At 43.7% G+C, this 18,811-nt stretch overlaps 2 protein-coding genes across 7 annotated transcripts in view; one reads left to right on the forward strand and one right to left on the reverse strand.

Annotated features, from left to right (window-relative positions):
* The first annotated feature begins 9,223 nt into the window (after nt 1-9,223).
* Nucleotides 9,224-12,968, forward strand: MRPL16 (mitochondrial ribosomal protein L16). The gene is made up of 4 exons (XM_002709183.5): nt 9,224-9,560; nt 9,865-9,930; nt 11,119-11,267; nt 12,301-12,968. The coding sequence occupies exons 1-4, from the start codon at nt 9,506-9,508 to the stop codon at nt 12,784-12,786; spliced, it is 756 nt and encodes a 251-aa protein (XP_002709229.1). The 5' UTR covers nt 9,224-9,505; the 3' UTR covers nt 12,787-12,968.
* Nucleotides 12,969-13,314: 346 nt separating this feature from the next.
* STX3 (syntaxin 3) overlaps nt 13,315-18,811 on the reverse strand; it is a 49,661-nt gene continuing 44,164 nt past the window's right edge. For 3 of the 6 annotated variants that reach the window (XM_051854404.2, XM_070064186.1, XM_051854394.2), the window contains one exon: nt 16,130-18,057. In XM_051854404.2, coding sequence (XP_051710364.1) covers nt 17,941-18,057 — 117 coding nt within the window. In that variant the 3' untranslated portion in view covers nt 16,130-17,940. Of the gene's footprint in view, nt 15,012-15,524; nt 15,608-16,129; nt 18,058-18,811 lie in introns of those variants that run through there. The other 3 variants (XM_051854409.2, XM_051854392.2, XM_051854389.2) reach the window with 2 other exon arrangements.

The following is an 18,811-nucleotide window of genomic DNA, read 5'->3' on the forward strand; positions in this document are numbered from 1 at the left end:
GAGTTTCTTCCAAGTCTCCCACTTGGAGGCAGGGGCCCAGGGACTAGAGCTATCCTCTGCTGCTTTCCCAGGTGTATTAGTAGGGATCTGGATGGGAAGTGGAGCAGCTGGGGCTTTAATCCACTACGCCACAGCACCAGTCCCTCAACAAATTCTTTAAAATAGCAAAGACCTCAACTCTCACTCAGAAGTACGAATGGCTCTGAGATTAAAACAAAAGATAAAGAGAATTGTATCCAAGAAAATAAGAGAATATGAACTTAACAAAATAGTTCTAAATTTTATCTTAAAGAACAAATATACAAACCATAGCCAGGCTGGGGCCATTGTTGGAGCAATGGGTTAAGCCACTGCTCAGGATGCCTGCATCCCATATCAGAGTGCCAGCTGAATCCCAGCTCCTCCTCATCTGATTCAGCTTCCTGCTCGTGTATCCCGTGTATCCCGAGAGGCAGCAGATAACCATTCAAGTACTTGGGAATATGGGAGACCTGAATGACACAGCTCCTGGCTCATGGCTCCTGGATCAGCTTGGCCCAGCCCTGACTATTACAGCCATTAGGGGAATTGAGGAATGAATCAGAAGATGGAAGATATCTCTCTCTCTCTCTGTCTCTCTCTCTCTCTGTCTCTCTCTCTCTCTCAGAAGAGGAATATGAATATTTTAAAATTACTTAGCATTTTGTTTGAAAAGTGGAGTGCAAAAATGATGAAGTTGACCAAATGGTTGTAAAAATGTGTAATAAAGTGACAAAAATTAAAAATTGGGAGCACTGGTATTAGAAAATAAGAATGGAATAAAATATCACAGGGAATCAAAAAGGTTGTGATAATTTTGTACATCATAAAGTCACATACTAAATCAGACATTTTTAGATTTATTTATTTATTTGAAAGACAGAATTATGTTAGATTTCTACCTCTGACCCTAATAAGCTTATTATAAGTCAAAATTGTTACACAATGTATCCATGTGTAGAAACTTCACATTATATACCCAATAAGTGTGTGTAATTACTATGTGTCAGTAAAAATACTAAAACACAAAAACTCTTTAATTTACTGGCATATTTTACTGCAGAAAATTTATAAATGAACATACTTCAATAAAAAACTAATACACTGGGGCCGTTGCTGTGGCACAGTAGGTTAAAGCCAGCATCCCATATGGGCGCTGGTTCTAGTCCCTGCTGCTCCTCTTCTGATCCAGCTCTCTGCTATGGCCTGGGAAAGCAGTAGAAGATGGCTCAAGTCCTTGGGCCCCTGCACCCACATGGGAGACCCAGAAGAAGCTCCTGGCTCCTGGCTCCTGGCTCCTGGCTCCTGGCTCCTGGCTCCTGGCTCCTGGCTTCGGATCGGCACAGTTCCAGCCGTTGCAACCATCTTGGGAGTGAACCAGCGGATGGAAGACCTCTCTCTCTGTCTCGACCTCTCTCTGTAACTCTTTCAAATAAATCTTTTAAAAAAAAACTAATACAGTGTAGATTGAAAAGACTGTTTGAAATACAAATAACCAGAGGCCTGTGTTGTGCTGCTGCAACGCTGACATCCCACATTAGAGCTCTGGTTTGAGGCCTAGCTTTTCCACTTCTGATGTAGCTTCCTGCTAATGTGCCAATGAAGGCAACAGAAGATGACCCACATACTTGAGCCCCTGCCACACATGTGGGAGACCAGGATGGAGTTACAGGATCCTGGCTTCAGCCTGGCTCCACCCTGACTGTTGCAAACATTTGGGAAGTGAAACAGCAGATGGAAGATGTCTTTTTCTCTCTCTTTGTCATTCTACCTTTCAAATAAGTAAAATAAATCTTTAAATAGAAAGAGATACACTTATAACCAAGAGTTATAGATTAATATGCTTATGAGTGCATCTCTAGTACTGAAGATCAATGGTCTATCTCACACATACTTGATAGGTATTTTATTTATGCTCTCAAAGTGTATGCTTCCTTTCTTTAGTTATTCCATATCTTCAATAACCATCCTATTGATTTTTAATAAATTGATTTATTTACAAAAAAGAGTTAATATGCTTAATACATGGCAAGCAGTTTTGGATGGATAAGAAATAATTGATTAGTACATTGAAAATACACAGACAAAATATACAAGCAAGCAAATCACACATCTAGAAAACAGGTAGACAAAAATATCTAAAATCATAGAGATGAGAAAAAGTTCAATGTTACTCATCACTAAAGAAATGCAAACTAACCATAATTTGTATGTAAGGGCTTTTATGCATTTTCTCATTACTCTTGATTTTAAAAAATTACGAAGTTGTGTTATCACTTCTAGTGACCAAAAGCATTCTGATTTCAGTACCTAAAATGTCCAGTGCTAAGAATTAGTCACAACTCTGAGTTCCATTTAAAAGTTTTAAAGCTACTCATCTCCTGTAGCTTAGTCCCCCTCCAGGTAGAAAAAGAGTAGTGAAAACAAAACCGGGAGAGACACAAGATGTGCCTCTGTTTACTCACTTTCGTTTTTACCAATCGATTAGGATCTTCCCTGCCCCTGGTCTCTCACCACTCCTGAACCTCCCTGGGATAGCACCTGTTGAGGATAGAACTGGGTCTCACCGATGATTCATGTTTCAGTCCTAACCCCTGCTCTCCCAGAATCAGACCCTATTTGGAATTAGGGTCTCTATAAAGGTAATCAGGTTCAAATGAAGTCATTACTGTCGGCCCTAATCAAATATGACTGGGGTCTTTTTAGAAAGGGGGACTTTTCACCCACAGAAATAGATAGGCATAGAGGGCAGAGAATGAAAAAAGACAAAGGGAGAAGATGGCCATCTACAAGCCGAAGAGTGAGCCCTCAAGCAGATCCTCCAGCCCAACCCTCAGAAGGAACCAAGCTTGCAGAAGGAACGGGCTTGCAGGTTTGTGCCCTCCAGGATGGTGAGGCAATAAACTTTTGTGGTTTAAGCTGCAAGTTTGTAGTACTTTGTGGTGGAGGTTCTAGCAAACTAACACAGCACTCAAGAGTAGTTTCCTTAAACCTGGGTATAAGTTCAAATAGAGTCTTTCTCGGGACTGACGCTGCAGTGTAGCAGGTAAAACCACCACTTGCAGTGCCAGCATCCCATATGGACCCAGTTAGAGTCCCCGCTGCTCCTCTTCCTATCCAGCTCTCTGCTATGGCCTGGGAAAACAGTAGAGGATGGCCCAAGTACTTGAGCCACCTGCACCCATGTGGGAGACCCAGGAAAAAGCTCCTGGCTTCAGATCAGCTCAGTTCCCGCCATTGTAGCCATCTGAGGAGTGAACCAGCGGATGAAAGATCTCTTTCTCTCTTTCTCTACCTCTGCCTCTCTGTAGCTCTGCCTTTCAAATCAATCAATAAATCATATATATATATATAGTTGTCTCTTATGAATTTTTTTTTACTTTTTTTATTTATTTTTGACAGGCAGAGTGGACAGTGAGAGAGAGAGACAGAGAGAAAGGTCTTCCTTTTCTGTTGGTCCACCCCCCAGTGGCCGTTGCGGCCGGCGCACTGCAGCCGGCGCACAGCGCTGATCTGAAGCCAGGAGCCAGATGTTTCTCCTGGTCTCTCATGTGGGTGCAGGGCCCAAGCACTTGGGCCATCCTCCACTGCCCTCCTGGGCCACAGCAGAGAACCGGACTGGAAGAGGAGCAACCGGGACAGAATCCGGTGCCCCAACCGGGACTAGAACCCGGGGTGCCGGCGCCTCAGGCGGAGGATTAGCCTATTGAGCCACAGCGCTGGCCCCTCTTATGAATGTTTTATGAATTCTCCAGAGAACATGCACAGATACACACATCCTAAGTGTTGTGGATCTCTCACCTGCCATTCCCTTGATCCAAGTAAATTAATGTCTCCTCATGGTAGGCTAATGTTATGTGATCCTTCCCTTGCCCCTGGACATCCATCACTGTACCTACTCCAGCCTTTTTCTCCTTGCTGCTCGATGAAGCTCTGTTGGACAGGATACAAGAAAGCTCTAAATCAGGATGCAGCAGCCCTGGGGTCCACATCTAGTCAACAGGACATGCATAGTTTTGATCCACCATCACTGAAAATGGAGCTACTTCCCAATCACAGCCCCTAGTAGAGCATCACCACCAGCATCTACTAGTAGTCAAACAGAACTTTCTCACTACTACCTGTGCCTTCAAACCATAGCTCTCCGAATGGTCTTGAAAAGCCTCTTGATGGACTTGATGGAACACCTCCATCCTTCACCACTGGCATGGGTGAGAATTTGAAACTCACAGTACATCAAAAATTTTGTTGGAGAAAACTTTATTGCAATTTCCAGTCTCCACTTCCTTTCTTGACTTTTTCAGTGCTGGTTTTTAAAATTGTATTTATTCATTTGAAAGGCAGGCAGTGAGACTGAGAGATTTCTCATCTGTTGATTCACTCCCCAAGTGAAACCAGGAGCTGGGAACTCAATCCAGGTCTTCTGCACAGGTGGCAAGGATCCAAGTACTTGAGTCGTTGCCTGTTGCCTCCAAGTTTGCACATCGCCAAGAAGCTGGAATTGGGAGCTGAGCTGGAGCTTGAACCCAGGCACTTCGATAGAAGATGTGGGCATCCCAAAGGGCTTCTTGACTGCTGCACCAGACATCTACCCCTCCAGTGCTGTTTACAGGATGTACGTGAACGAGAAGTTCAGACTAGCAAAGTCATTCCTACCACCTCCTGCAGAAGCTCTGCAGAGAAGCCCAGAGTCTCACTTTGGAATGTAAAGATTGTCATAAATCTTGGATTCTCAGACATAACTGAACCAGAAGCAATCCCACTTAATGTCCTGTTATAAACATTGGGTATTGCTTTTTTTGAGTTTCATATAGGCAAAGCTCTAAAAAAATTATAAATATCCTTCCTTAGCAAGACTGTTGATTAAAAAACATTCTGATACATTGCTGATGGATGTCAATTTTGTACAATTGTATGAAACCAGAAGATTTAAAATGAACATCCAGTAATTTCTCATTTGGGAATTGCCCAAAAGAAATACTGAAACAGCACCGAATTGATATACAAGTATATTTGCATAAGAATGTTCATTGTGGCATAGTCTATCATAAAGGATTTGTAAGCAATTTAGGGGAGCAACAATAGAGAACTATGCATTATGGTGAACTCATTCCTAGGAATATCATGGATAGAGTCTGCCCATGCCAAGACAAAATCAAGAACACTAACTAGCATTGTTCCCTCTTCTTGATCAAACAATTAAGGAGTGGATCCCTTCTTTCAGCCTGATGACTTCATAGATGAGAACAGCTGGAAAAAACTCTCTTGTAAAACTTGAGTGACTCTTCAGATTGAGATTGAATCCAATATACTTTCAAAGCTCTGGGATATGCACAGACATGTTAGTTTTTCTCAAGGCTGGAAGGTAGATACTAAACATGTCTGTTGGATAAATGAACACTTGCATGAAAATTCCAGTTCTGTGCAACGATCTTAATATTTTTGGCATTTCCACCATTATCATCTATAAAGTAGGCCTCTAATAATCTATATGAAAATGTTTGTAAATAGGATTCTGTCCTGGTTGCCCCTCTTCCAGGCCAGCTCTCTGCTGTGGCCCAGGAGTGCAGTGGAGGATGGCCCAAGTGCTTGGGCCCTGCACCCGCATGGGAGACCAGGAGAAGCACCTGGCTCCTGGCTTCGGATCAGCGTGGTGCGCCGGCCGCAGCACGCCGTCCGCAGCGGCCATTGGGGGTGAACCAACAGAAAAGGAAGACCTTTCTCTCTGTCTCTCTCTCTCACTGTCCACTCTTCCTGTCAAAAAAAAAGAGAAAATATTGGTTCTTATGGTACCTTGATATTTTAGAAATGCTCTAAAAACCACTTGGAAACAAAATCGATGAAGAAGCTAATATTAAAAGTCTCATAGGGAATTCTATGAGCTTTCCAGGATGAGGACATTCCATGATGATTTATCACAATTTGACATTCTGATTAGAATCCTATAAACAAAAAATGTATTTATTTAAATAAGATAGTGTGCAAATCTATGTGTATGTGTGTGTGTGTGTGTGGAGAGAGAGAGAGAGAGAGAGAGAGAGATTTACATCAAGAACCAGACCTGGGACTAGGCAATTGGGTTTCTCTTATTTCTTGATTTTAAAATAAGAAATGAAATAAAATTATTAAAAACTGAAGATCCTAATAAGTGTTATGCAGGTGAGAAACATGTAAACTCCAGTGGATAAAGGCCTGAATAATGCAGAAATAATGTCCCATTGAAAAGTTTTTTTTCAAAATGCTCACAGAATGCTGACTCTCAATCTTTGTTAAGCTTTGGAACTAGATATGGGGTGAGTTAGAAATAGAAATGCCTCACTCTCATCTCCAAACATTCTGATTTAAGAGATAAAATTTTACGGTTTTTTTTTTTTTTTTTTGAACAAGAGCTTCAGGAGAGTCTAAGGCAGGTGCTGTCAAAATCTTTGGAGATTTCAGCAAATCCATTCCAGTAAAAATTAGAATATCAAGGTCCTGGCCCTATTTGGCATCACTCTAGCTGTGTGACTAGTGATTTTAATGTTTGAAGCTCAAATACCATAGAAATAACAGAAAATAAATGAAAAAAATAAGTGTAACTATCACTTGTAAGAAATAAAAAAAGATGGGTGGGCATTTGGTTGTGCAGTTAAGTTACTGCTTGGGATACTCACATCCCACGTTGGATGGTCTGCTTAGAGTCCCAGCTCTGCTTCAGAGTCCAGCTGTCCACTAATGGACACCCTAAGAGGCAGTAGGTGATTGCTCAAGTAGTTGGGTCCCTGTTATTCCATGAGAGACCCAGATAGAATTCTGGGCTCCTGATTCTGGCGTGGCCCAGGCTGTTGGGAGTATTTGACATTTATTTAGCTATTTTGAAAAATACATTATTATTGATTATAGTCAATAGTCAGTAGATCTCTTGTCTATCTGAAATCATGTACCCTTTGATAACTCCCCATTCCTTTCCCCCACCACCCCTACTCCTACCACTACCCTGCCTCTGGCAACCATCTCCTACTCTCTGCTTTTATGAGTACAATTTTCTTACATTATGCAGGCTTACTTCACTTAACTTATGTCCTCGAGATTCATCCATGTTGCCTCAAATGACAAGATTCCCCTGTCTCTTTAAAGCTTAGTAGTTGGGGCTGGTACTGGGGCATAGTGGGCTAAACCTCAGTATGACATCCCTTATGGGTGCTGGTTCATATCCTGGCTCCTCTTCCTCCTCTTCCAATCTGACTCTCTGCTATGGCCTAGGAAAGCAGTGGAGGGTGGCCCAGGGAAAGCTCCTGGCTCCTGGCTTCTGGCTTCATATCGGCTCAGCTCTGGCAGTTATAGCCATTTGGGGAGTGAACCAGTGGATGGAAGACCTTTCTCTCTGTTTCTTCCTCTCTCTGTAACTCTCTCTCTCTCTCAAACAAATAATAGAAAGCTTTAAAAATAAACTTAATAGTATTAAATTTTTAAATAAAGCTTAATAATATTCCATTTTGTGTATACAAAGGAGAATCAAAAAGTTTATGAAAAATGTTTACTCCCCAAATGCCCACAACAGACAGGTCTGGGTCAGGCTGAAGCCAGAAGCCAGGAACTCTGTCCAGGTCTCCAACATGGGTGGTAGGAACCAATATACTTGAGCCATCTTTTGCTGCCTCCCAGGATGCACACTAGCAGGAAGTGGATCAGAAGCAGTGTAGATTGAACTCAAACCAAGCACTTCTATATGGGATGTAGGAATCTCAAGAAGTGACTTAAGCACTGCACCAAACCCCTGCCCCTCCTTGTGGTGTTAATTTACATTTCCCTAATGATTGGCAGTGCTGAGCATTTTTTTCATGTACCTTTTGACTACTTATGTCTTCTTTTGGGAAATGTTTAGTTGGTTCCTTTGCCTACTTTTTAACTGGGCTATTTATTTTCTTGCTATTGAGTTGTTTGAGTCTTTATATATTTTGACTATTAATACTTTATCAGATGTTATGATTTGCAAATATTTTCCCTTATCCTGTGGATTGTCTATTCACTTTGTTAACTGTTTCCTTTGCTATGCAGGAGCTCTTTCTTCTTTAGGATTTATTTTATATATTTGAAAGGCAGAGTTACAGAGTGAGAGGGAGAGATACTGAGAGATCTTCCACTTGCTGGTTCACTCTCAGATGGCTACAACTGCCTGTGCTTGGGCCACTGCCACCCACGTGGGAGACTCAGATGGAATTCTAGACTTATGGCTTCAACCTGGCCCAGACTTGGCTGTTATGGTCATTTGGGAAATGAACCAGCAGATGGAACATCTTTTCCTCTGTTTCTCCATCTCTCTGTGTCATTCTGCCTTTCAAATAAGTAAATCTTTTTAAAGAAATAAAAATAAACAATGAAGTGGAAACTTTAGGGCACCAAAAGACTCAGAAACCGAAGACTGATTTTGTTACCACTCTGTTTTTCACCCAAAACATTTCTAGATGCCTGAGCACATTTAGAGGATAATATAGGAGGTGCCTGGAATCTTAGACTAGCTGTGGAGGAAGGCCAGGGGTGTGGAGATTTATCATTTGGCCTTTTAAGAACTCCTCTTAGGGCACAAACGATTGGCTATAATAAAGTCCAGTCATCCTTTTGAAGAAGATTCAGTGTGCAAATTAAACAGCGCATACAATTGTGATCAGAGTTCTCCAGGCAGCTTTGTAAGCATTACAGGTTTCATTTGTTGCCGTTTGTGAAGTTAATCGTGGGGGAAATTCATACAGAGATTTGGTATAATTTAACTACAACAGACATTAGCCTCAATTTGCTAATCCCATTTGAGTTCCAGAAGCTTGGGGGGATCACAATTATAAGAAGCTTGAGGCTCATAAAAATGGCTTTTTCAATATTCTACCAGAATAATTATACATCATTTCAGCTTAATAGCAACTTACGCTATTGTCCATTCACTGGAGTATGAGCGTATGTGCCCAAATTCTGACTGTACTGTTTTGCTATTCTGTGACACTGAGAAAGTCAATCCTCTGACCCTCAGGATGGAATCTGCAAAAGATAACCTACAATGACTTAACGTTCAAGAGGGATTTGTTCAGAGGGCTACAATGGGGTATTCAAGGTCTGATATACGGCAAGTGCTCAGTGAACGTTCACAAGTCAGAGACATTTTGCAAATCTGAGAGGCCCCCAGAAAAGGACTATAATGCATTTGCCCGGAACGTCAAATATCAGCTTGCGCTAACGGCGGGACGGAGGAAACTCCCCGCCCTGCTTCCCTGCTTTGGGGAAAGGTATTGGATAGGGCTGACAACCTCCAGGAGCTCCCGTGCTTTGTTGACTAGCAGACATCAGCCCCGGAACCCAAACTGCGAGCCTCGGATGTTTTCCGCTTCCGTCGGAATTCTCTGCGGAGTGGACCGGTGTGAACCCAACTTCCGGCCCGGCGCAGCTGTGTCCTGATCCGACTGCAGCGTGGTGGTCGAGCACAGCCAAGTAGCGGGGTGGCGGCCGGTCGCGTGTGACCATGTGGAGGCTGCTGGCCCGCGCCAGTGCGCCGCTCCTGCGGGTGCCCTTGTCAGGTCAGAAGTCCCTGCTGACCCCGAAAGAAGGCGGGTCCCGTGTCCTCCCCCACTCTCCCCTGCTGTCTCCCATGCTCTGCATGTACTTGGTGAAGCGCTGGTTGGGGGCTCCGCTTTCCCGCCGCCGCCTCCACCCTGGGGGTTTGCGCAGCAGGGGCACAGCCGAGTCTGGGAACCGGTCCCCAGAGACCCCATCCGGCTTCTTTGAGCCCGTGTAATGGAACTCGCGCCCCATGCCTCCGTACACCCCCGTCGGGAGTTAAGTACCTTTGGCCAACGTTGTACATTTATTGTATCATTTTAGATTCTTGGGCAGCCCCACCTGCCAGTGCTGGCCTGAAGACGCTGCTTCCGGTGCCATCGTTAGGAGGTGAGCGCTTGTCCGTCGTTTCCTGTGAGTCAGTCTTTGACGGGAGGGAACCCAGGAGAGAGAGGTCTGGTGTTTCCTGTGCTCCCTCACTGAGTAGGTGAGGCATTTGTATTGCCAAGCGTGTGCCAGGCACCAGAGATGAGCTGAAGGATGAAAGCCCCAAATGCTCCTGTACTTAAGCAGCAAATGTCTAACGCGCTAGCTCCTCTGCACCCTCCTCCGGCGTGGGCCACTCAGCCAGGGCCAACTGGCCTCAACTGTGGTTCCATATATGCAGTCACTTAATACTATCACATGACAAGCACCAGTTTGTTAAACGTAAACACTGAGGTAAGACACAGTCCTGTAAATCAACTTTTTGTTTTTCCCAGTGTACTAGGAATTTCAAAAAAAAATAAAATCACAGGGGCCTGGACATATGAGGGTCTTACCTTCTACAAATAATTATTAAACCACTGTGTTCTCTCGAAATACTGACTTGGAGCAAGAGAAAACATTGCTGAATTGCTCTGTAGTTGCACATATGGTGGGAGGGAGTGGCAGTTTCTCTAACTCTGAATAGTAATAACGTGCCAGTGCCCTTAAGTCTGTGTGATACAAGCCTCCATGCTTGATGACTACAGAAAAAGATTAGATGAATTATAAGGGGTTTTTTCCCCAAATTTGAGTAAGATGATGGCTGTCACATGTCTGGCCTACTGTTGTGTTCACCTGGCCACAGCCAGCACACGGTTGTACACTGTAGGAACTGCAGCTCTGCTTATGCGTTTTAAAGAGTCATGCTTCCCGGCTTAGCTGTTTTAACTAGCTGGCCTAGACCAAATTAAAAAGTTTCACTAGGCCTCAAGTTCCTCTTCTATCAAATTGAGATTAAAAACACTACCTAATGTTGTTCTTTACCTGGGTGATAGGGGTGTGTGTGTGTGTGTTCATGTATTAACATACCTGGTAATTCTCTTAGCTGTGTATTTTTTAATTTGGCCCTTTTATGTGTGTGAAATTTTGAAAAGTTAAGTTTAAAAAAGGAAACTCTAAAAGCATCCACAAGAAGGTAATGATATACCTTTGAAATTACTGTTCAGTGGTAACCTTTAGATTCTGACGTAATTGTTTTAAATCTGACTAGGAAAAATAGAGGATCCTGTAAGATACGTAGCTTTACTTAATCTTGGTTGTGTGTGCTTTCAGATGTTTCCATTCCTGAAAAGCCCAAACTAAGATTTGTTGAAAGGGTACCACTTGTGCCAAAAGTCAGAAGAGAACCTAAAAACTTGAATGACATACGCGGACCTTCCACTGAAGCTACTGAATTCACAGAAGGCAATTTTGCAATCTTGGTGAGTGAGTTCCGCATCAACCAACTATAGGAGGGAAGTTAGTAACATCTCACGTACTCTTTACTCTCTAATCTCTTCCACCACAGATTTTACGAGAACTGCCACCAGTTGCTCTTGAATATGTGTAGAGGCTACTGGGTACCAAGAACACATCTGAGTTATAATTTTTTTAATATAAAATGAGAATAATGTAAAGGTGGGAGAAAGAAATGGCTCCCTAATTTGCCCCATAACCAGACCGTAAGATCTTTTCAAGCCTCTGGTAAAAATAGAACTGTGACGTAGGATGCGGGAGAGGTGTTTCTTTCCTTGCTGAGTAGTTCTTACTTATGTCAGTACCTACAACATGGGCGTGCACCAGGATTTATTTTTCATCTGGCAGCCAGAGAACCTGAGTGTCCACTCTCCCCCTTCCTCACTCCACTCCAGACACACTGGCTTCCACCTGAACTCGCCCCTTGCAGGGTTAGGTCCTTCACATGAGCCATTCCTCTGACTGCAGCACTCCTGTCTTCCTTCAGCTATTTTCATTCTGGCCTCAACTTTAAATGTCACCTCCTGGAGTGGGCCTTGTGGTTAAGCTACTGCTTAGGATGCCCACACCCTATATAAGAGTGCTGATTTGAGTTCTAGCTACTCTACCTCTGATCCAGCTTCCTGCTAATGCATCTGGGAGGCAGCTGTTGATGGCCCAAGCACTTGGGAACCAGCCACCCACATGGGAGACCTGGATGGAGTTCCTGGATCCTGGCTTCAACTTGCCCTAGCCCTGGCAGTTGTAGCCTTCTGGGGAATGAACCTGCAGATGGAAGAGACTGATGTCTGTCTCTCTCTCCCTCTCTCCCTGTGTATGATTCACTTTGCCTTTTCTCCTTTACTATACTATACCCAAGATTTGGATTCCATGGCACTTAGTGCATATTTTAACTTTCGTTTCTATCACTGAATCCATGCTTATAAAAGAAGACATAATAATGGAGGCTATCAGATATCTAAGTCCCCTTGTGTTTCTAATTCTGCCATTCGTTTTTAGGCACTGGGTGGAGGTTACCTCCACTGGGGACATTTTGAAATGATGCGCCTGACAATCAACCGCTCTATGGACCCCAAGAACATGTTTGCCATCTGGCGGGTACCAGCCCCTTTCAAGCCCATCACCCGCAAGGGTATTGGGCAGCGCATGGGGGGTGGCAAAGGTGCCATTGATCACTATGTGACCCCTGTGAAGGCTGGCCGCCTTGTGGTAGAGATGGGTGGACGATGTGAATTCAAAGAAGTAGAAGGTTTCCTGAACCAGGTTGCACACAAGTTGCCCTTCCCGGCGAAGGCAGTGAGCCGTGAGACCCTAGAGAAGATGCGGAAAGACCAAGAGGAAAGAGAACAAAACAATCAAAACCCTTGGACCTTTGAACGCATAGCCACTGCCAACATGCTGGGGATACGCAAATACCTGAGCCCTTATGACTTAACCCAGAAAGGACGCTACTGGGGCAAGTTCTATCTGCCTGATCGTGTGTAATAAGAGCAAGAATAAATGTACATAGGCTACTGAGAGAAAGAAGCTATATTTTTATTCCCCTCGGCCTTCCCTTAAAGTCTTTGGGTAGCTCTTCTGTCATAACTAAGTAGTGGCATGTAAACAGATGATTTCTGAAAAACTTAAAGTACTTTATATTAAATAAAGTTTGAGCATCACCTCAATTCTCACTGGAATCTCTTAATCCCTTAAGAGATTAAGATACAGGTCTGGCTGACTGGTTCCATCTCCGCTCCCTCTTTGCCTTTAACAAGATTAATCTTTTTCACAGCTAGCCAGCAGTGGTCTTCTCTCCCCTATTCAAACTAAAGAGCTCTTAGGTCTCCTGAATTGTAAGAGGAGTGTCATCAGGACTCCAGCAAATGCTTGCATCCCACAGCTCTGATGCAATGCTTAGCATCTGTGCTGCCTTTTATGTGTACATGCTTCAGGAAGAGCTGGGTTCTTTGACATTTTCCTAGTTACAAATATAAAGCTTTTTGGAGTAACAAAAAAATGACAGTACATCAGTGAACTGATTGAACAGGTATTTATTGATGCCAAGGTACCCATCTTCTCTCAGGCTTGGAAAGAGGGATATTGACAATATGACAAGGATCACACCTTTTAGCAAGGGGAACTGATAACAAAAGTTGAAACTGTGTGGTGCTTGTTAGGTCTGAAATTCTCCACGAGGGAAAGTGTTTGGCTCTATCTTTGTGCCCCTGCAAGATCTAGAACAGTGCCATGCAACACACAGTTGCTTACTTCTGGATAAATGGGGATGCCCTGTGATTCAAACCCCCATGGTTCCAGCTCCCTGTGTTGAACAAGATTAATCTTTTTCAGATGCAGCCAGCAGCAGTCTTCTGTACCCTATTCAAACTAAAGGAAACACAAACTGACAGAAATATTAAACCAGTTTCTTTTCAAAGTAGGTAGGAAATGGCACACTGAGGAAATAAGTAATTATCTAATCCTACTTAAAAAAGAGATCTCCAGCAAAGAAAATAAGAATTTAATTTACTTTGAAAAACATTTATCTAAAAATTTGGGTGGTCCTCAAGAATTCTATATTATAATTTTTAATGTATTTTTAGTGACCCTCATTTAATTACTAAATAATTTATGTTCAAAGTTGTATTCACAGAGCTGGTTTAAAGCTGAATACAGTTGAACCTTGAATTGGGACAGTGTTTGGAACAGTTTCTTGCACATACATCACTGGCCAACAGTTTCAAATCAGGTGAGAAGTGAAGTAAGTGATGGCTGCATTTCACCTTTCTCACGTGACATCTGCACCTCTCCTTTGTTGTGGTTCACAGTGTGTGATGGCTGTTGGGAGTTCAATCATGGTGTAGTATAAACCAGTTTCTTCTGAGTGGTGTCTGTATTTAGTTACTGAATGCAGTTCTGGGGCTGGCCCTCTCTACAGGATGAGCAGCTGTTAATAGAACCCCTCTATCACCACACATAGAAAAAACCATCTTACATTGTACGCTGTGGAAAAGGGGGAGCCTGTTGTAGCACGTTTGCATGAATGGCTCAGCCCGTTGCCAGGCAGCTTCACACAGCCTCTGGCAGTAGCAAACTGTATGCACACTGATGCCTTAAAGGACTTGTCCGTGAGTGAAACCAGAGCTTACTTACAGGTAATTAAATCAGACATTTGAGCACCTCTGAGTGGCAGGCACTGTGCTAAGCAGTGGGCAATACAGGTGCAGTGCCCATCCTTAGATTACCTTTGCATTTAAGACTACTGTTGGGTCTGGGAGAGGGAAGCGTGTGGACTGGTCAAAGAACCTCAAGAGCAGAAATAAGAAACACCCCAATCTTCTCAAACAACTCAGAGCAGTTCAAATAAGAACCTATTGAACATGGTGTGCTACAGTAGCTTCCTCTTCTCTGCCAGATGGTGATGCAGGCTGTAAATTCCTTTTACAAACAAGTACCCATTATGCTTTGCTCTCTACCCTGCAGTCCCTTTATCTGCCTAAGAGCTGTATGTTGCTATGCTCCCTGTTCCTTCAACCCTTCCCCCCACCCAATTCCAGTTTTCATGTTCTCCTTTTGCACAACTTTTAATAAGTAGTTGAATGGTGCCCTGTGTCACAAGAAGTCTCGTAATGGAAGGAGGAGTAGTGGGTGAGGAGTCTGCGGTGGAGAAGTCATGGCACCACCAAGGTGGAGGGATTAGAAATGGCCAGCCAAGGGTCCAGCTGTGAGGGCTGAAGGAGATAAGAATGGAGGAAGAAAATCATAGATTATATAACACAATGTTCATGGTCAGGATCACCAAGTTTCTCTCCCACCAGGCGTAAGGGACTACGCACAAGGCTGCATTAACTTGTCCTAACCTTGGGAGGGAAGAAATTTTCTGAATTTAGGTTTATGTGTGGCCCTCTTCCAGAGCTCAGGTACATCTAATACAAAAACTGACTCCTTTCACCATTCCCAACACCAAGGCTCAAATTTTGCCACAGGAATCAACATCCTTAATTTATGCGAAGCACTCTGTGGGTCAGACTTCTGCCTTCCGTCTCCTTTACTCCTCCCCCCACATCCCACTACCTGCTACCAACTCATTCTTCACTCATTTTTCTATGAGATGTACACCTTTTTTTTAGTTTTCTAAGGTCCTGATCTGTGTCAATCCTACCACCTGGTGACAAAAAAATGCATGCTCCCAGACACAAGAGTTCAAGGAACGGCAGGCCTGACCCTCCCTCCAGATGGCTCACCTTGTTCAGGCAAATATGCCCCCAATGGTAGAAGCTAAGATGATCGCAAGGATAATACAGCAGATCATGATCATGATCTTCTTCTGCTCATCCAGACAAGGAAAGAAAAAGCACGTGAGAACCATTCCTGTGTAAGCACTGAGTTCTGGGAAGGGAGCCAAGTTCACCGGGATATGGACTAGGGTATGAAGGGAAAGGGAGTACCAGGAGGAGGGAGGTGATGGATCTGGCTTCTTGAACCCAGAATGTTAACAGGAAAGTTATTCCTGGTGAAACATCCAAGCTTCGATCAATAGGACTCTCAGAGGATGTTTAGTGTAAGGTGGTTCTGCCTTTCCGATGATATAGGAGAGATCTCCCCCATTTCCCCTAAAGCCAGATGCTCTCAGTAAAGAACGCAATTCTTCTGGAGGCAGCACTTTAAATCTGAAACTCAGGTACAGTTACATCACATGCTTTGGGAGTTAAATCTTTTACAAAAATCTGATCTTTTGAACCAGTGTGATTGAATAAAAAGATTTTAGCCCCATTCCAAAACCTGGACAAAAATCTACCACATGGTGGCACCAAGTCACCTTGTCTTGCAGGAAGGTAGAGCCAGACTATTTCACAATCAATACAAAGTCATTTATTTTTAAGTTAGCAATAAAATAATCATTTACATTTTTAAAAATTATAAACCAAAAAAAAAAAAGCCTTCACATGCTGTATCCCAGTCTGTGAGCCCGAGGCCTCACTCTCACTCTCAGTGGTCAGTAAAGGCCTGTGCGTAAAGTTTGTTCCCCTGTTGCTGGAGTCAGTCCACTAGTTGACATCATAACCACGGGCAAGGGGCAATCCGTTGGTTCTGTCTGATTGCTAGGTGATGACTCGGAGTGAGTAGCCTTTGCGAAGCAAGCTAATGAGCAGCCCCTGGATTAGGGTGCTGCTCACCCTACCCTGGAAAGCTTTAATGTCAAAGCTGAAATATAGCCGGTACCCCAAATCAGGGAGACTGGCCAAGACCAGCAGGGAATCTGAGGCACCTGCCACTGAGTTAACACAGACACTGGAAGATATCCTAGTGTTGCTTCCTGCATAATAAAAATTAGGGGACACAAGCGGTCTAGTTCATTAACCCAACAGGAAGATCTACTCTGTAGTCGCTGGTCTCTCCCAGCTGACTCAGTCCTGGAGACACAATATCCCATAGGTCATGTGATAACATCAAATTGCTGTGGGATATTCTTGGGATGAGCCTATCATAGGCAGCAGATAGGGAAGATGTCAAAACACTACACTTCTCTGCTATGCAGAAAAACTGAGTAGGGATCAACTAGATAGATCTTCACTCCAAAAATCTCATTTGATCATTTGATCCTCCCATTCCTCAACTAGAAAACAAGTTTCTTGGTGACATGGGAAGATCATATTCCTACAGTGATTCATTTGCAAGTAGGCAAGTGTCTGCAATTTTTAGCCTAACTTTTTCTTTTTGAGGTCATATCTTTCACTTCTAGTTTCTTACTTCCTGAGACACACACACATACATGTACATACATCTCACACACACAGTTATAAATATATATATCTGGAACACATGTGTGACCAAATACTCAAACTGTCTCTAATATTTCTGGAGTCTGAGACTCTAGCACCTTGTCCCTGGCCCAGTTTGACATCCCTGGTTATTTCTGACCTCAAAGCAATGGCTTCACAAAGCATCACTGTCTAATAGCAAAGTTTCCAAGCCTCAGACATGGAAACAGATATGCAGTACTCTCAGCCTTTGCAAATGACGGCCTCAGATGACCGCATCATCCTGGCCCCTCCTTAGTAAACATGAGAGAATACGACACAGATAAAGAGTCAAGCTGGCCCCAAGCTGAACATATGGAATTAAGAATTTCAAACAAGTCAGCCTCTCAGACCAAAATGGCATCTGCCAGTCTGTGTGTTTTTAGAACATGGGGACAACAAACTGAGCATTGGCATCAGGTAGAAGACTCAGATCCAAGCCTTATTGTTGCCAAACTAAGAATCCCTCTGCTTTGTTGAAGATACTCTCCTAAAAAGTACATTGAAGTTGCTAGGAGAATACCCCATGAGGTAGAACATACAGCTCCTTTGGGAGGGTCTCACGTGGGCTCTCCAAGGTGCAAGGCATAATTTGGCACACCCCAGGAGGAAAAAGAAGCCCACTGGTTCATATGGTCCAGGAGAATGGTACATCAGAGCTGGTGGGGCAGCAGGTGGTTCTGAGAACTCAGGGTTGCTTCGGGTAGGTTAGATTCCTCCAGGGTAGACTGTTTGCTGAGTCAGGTCCAAGGATGGTTTACAAGGAAACAAAGGAACAGGTCCCACGCACTCTCAGGAAGGCCATTCAAACTCCGTTCCCATCTGCAGACAAGGGTGGCCACGCCAGGCTGGAATGAAATCAGGTTCTAAGAGAGGCGGGGAAAGGAGCTGCTGACGGGTGTACAGGATGATGATGAAGGGCAACAGGAGGAATCAGCCTCAAGCCCAGGAGGTGGAGAGGAAAGATCAGAAATAGCTGCAAATAGAGAACAATGGAAAAGGCAGTACAACCTGAAAAATCCAACAAACCCAAGACAGGAGCTGTAACTAAATATTCCACTGCACAAAGAACAAAAAGCCCTATTATGAAGTTAAAAAAAAAAAGAAAGAAAAATCTCTAGACCGTTTATAAGCCTTCCCACAGGCTGTCAGGCTGTCACACTCGCCTGCGAGGACTTTCAGGGAGGCACAATCACTGGTCGGAAGTGCCTGTCTTCTGCGGCTTCAGAAGCTTTCTGGTACTCGAGTCTCTTCCATGAGCGCCCAGAACTCCTCCTTTTAGAAGGCAGAAGGACACGAAAGAATACTGCAGCCGCCCCAACTTAGAAGGCATATAGGCTTGGCAAATTTCTTAACCTCAGAGATTCAGAGAGCTTCCTAGTCTGTAAACTGAAGATAATGATTAAGGAATTTTAGCTTCCAGATGTGAGAGAGAATGTGTGGTTTTTGTCTTTGTGCCTAGTTTATTTTACTTAACATAATGTCTTCCAGTTCCATGTATCGAAGTGTCACACTGTGACCCATCAGTATGTACAATTATTAATAATTTTTTAGGGGCCAGTGTTGTGGTATAGCAGGTAAAATCGCCTCCTGCAGCACTGGCATCCCATATGGGCGCTGGTTCAAGTCCCAGCTGCTCCACTTCCAATCCGGCTCCCTGCTAATGCTCTCAGGAAGGCAGCAGAAGATGGCCCAAGTCTGTGGGCCCCTGCACCCACAAAGGAGACCAG

The sequence above is a fragment of the Oryctolagus cuniculus genome, chromosome 1, assembly GCF_964237555.1.
Source record: "Oryctolagus cuniculus chromosome 1, mOryCun1.1, whole genome shotgun sequence".
NCBI classification, from domain to species: Eukaryota; Metazoa; Chordata; class Mammalia; order Lagomorpha; family Leporidae; genus Oryctolagus; species Oryctolagus cuniculus.

Bases quoted from the DNA above. Each gene is read 5' to 3' on its own strand.
- MRPL16 (XM_002709183.5), top strand. From the start codon at position 9,506: ATGTGGAGGCTGCTGGCCCGCGCCAGTGCGCCGCTCCTGCGGGTGCCC. The intron at 9,561-9,864 runs GTCAGAAGTCCC...GTATCATTTTAG, and splicing joins CCTGCGGGTGCCCTTGTCAG to ATTCTTGGGCAGCCCCACCT. The intron at 9,931-11,118 runs GTGAGCGCTTGT...GTGTGCTTTCAG, and splicing joins TCCGGTGCCATCGTTAGGAG to ATGTTTCCATTCCTGAAAAG.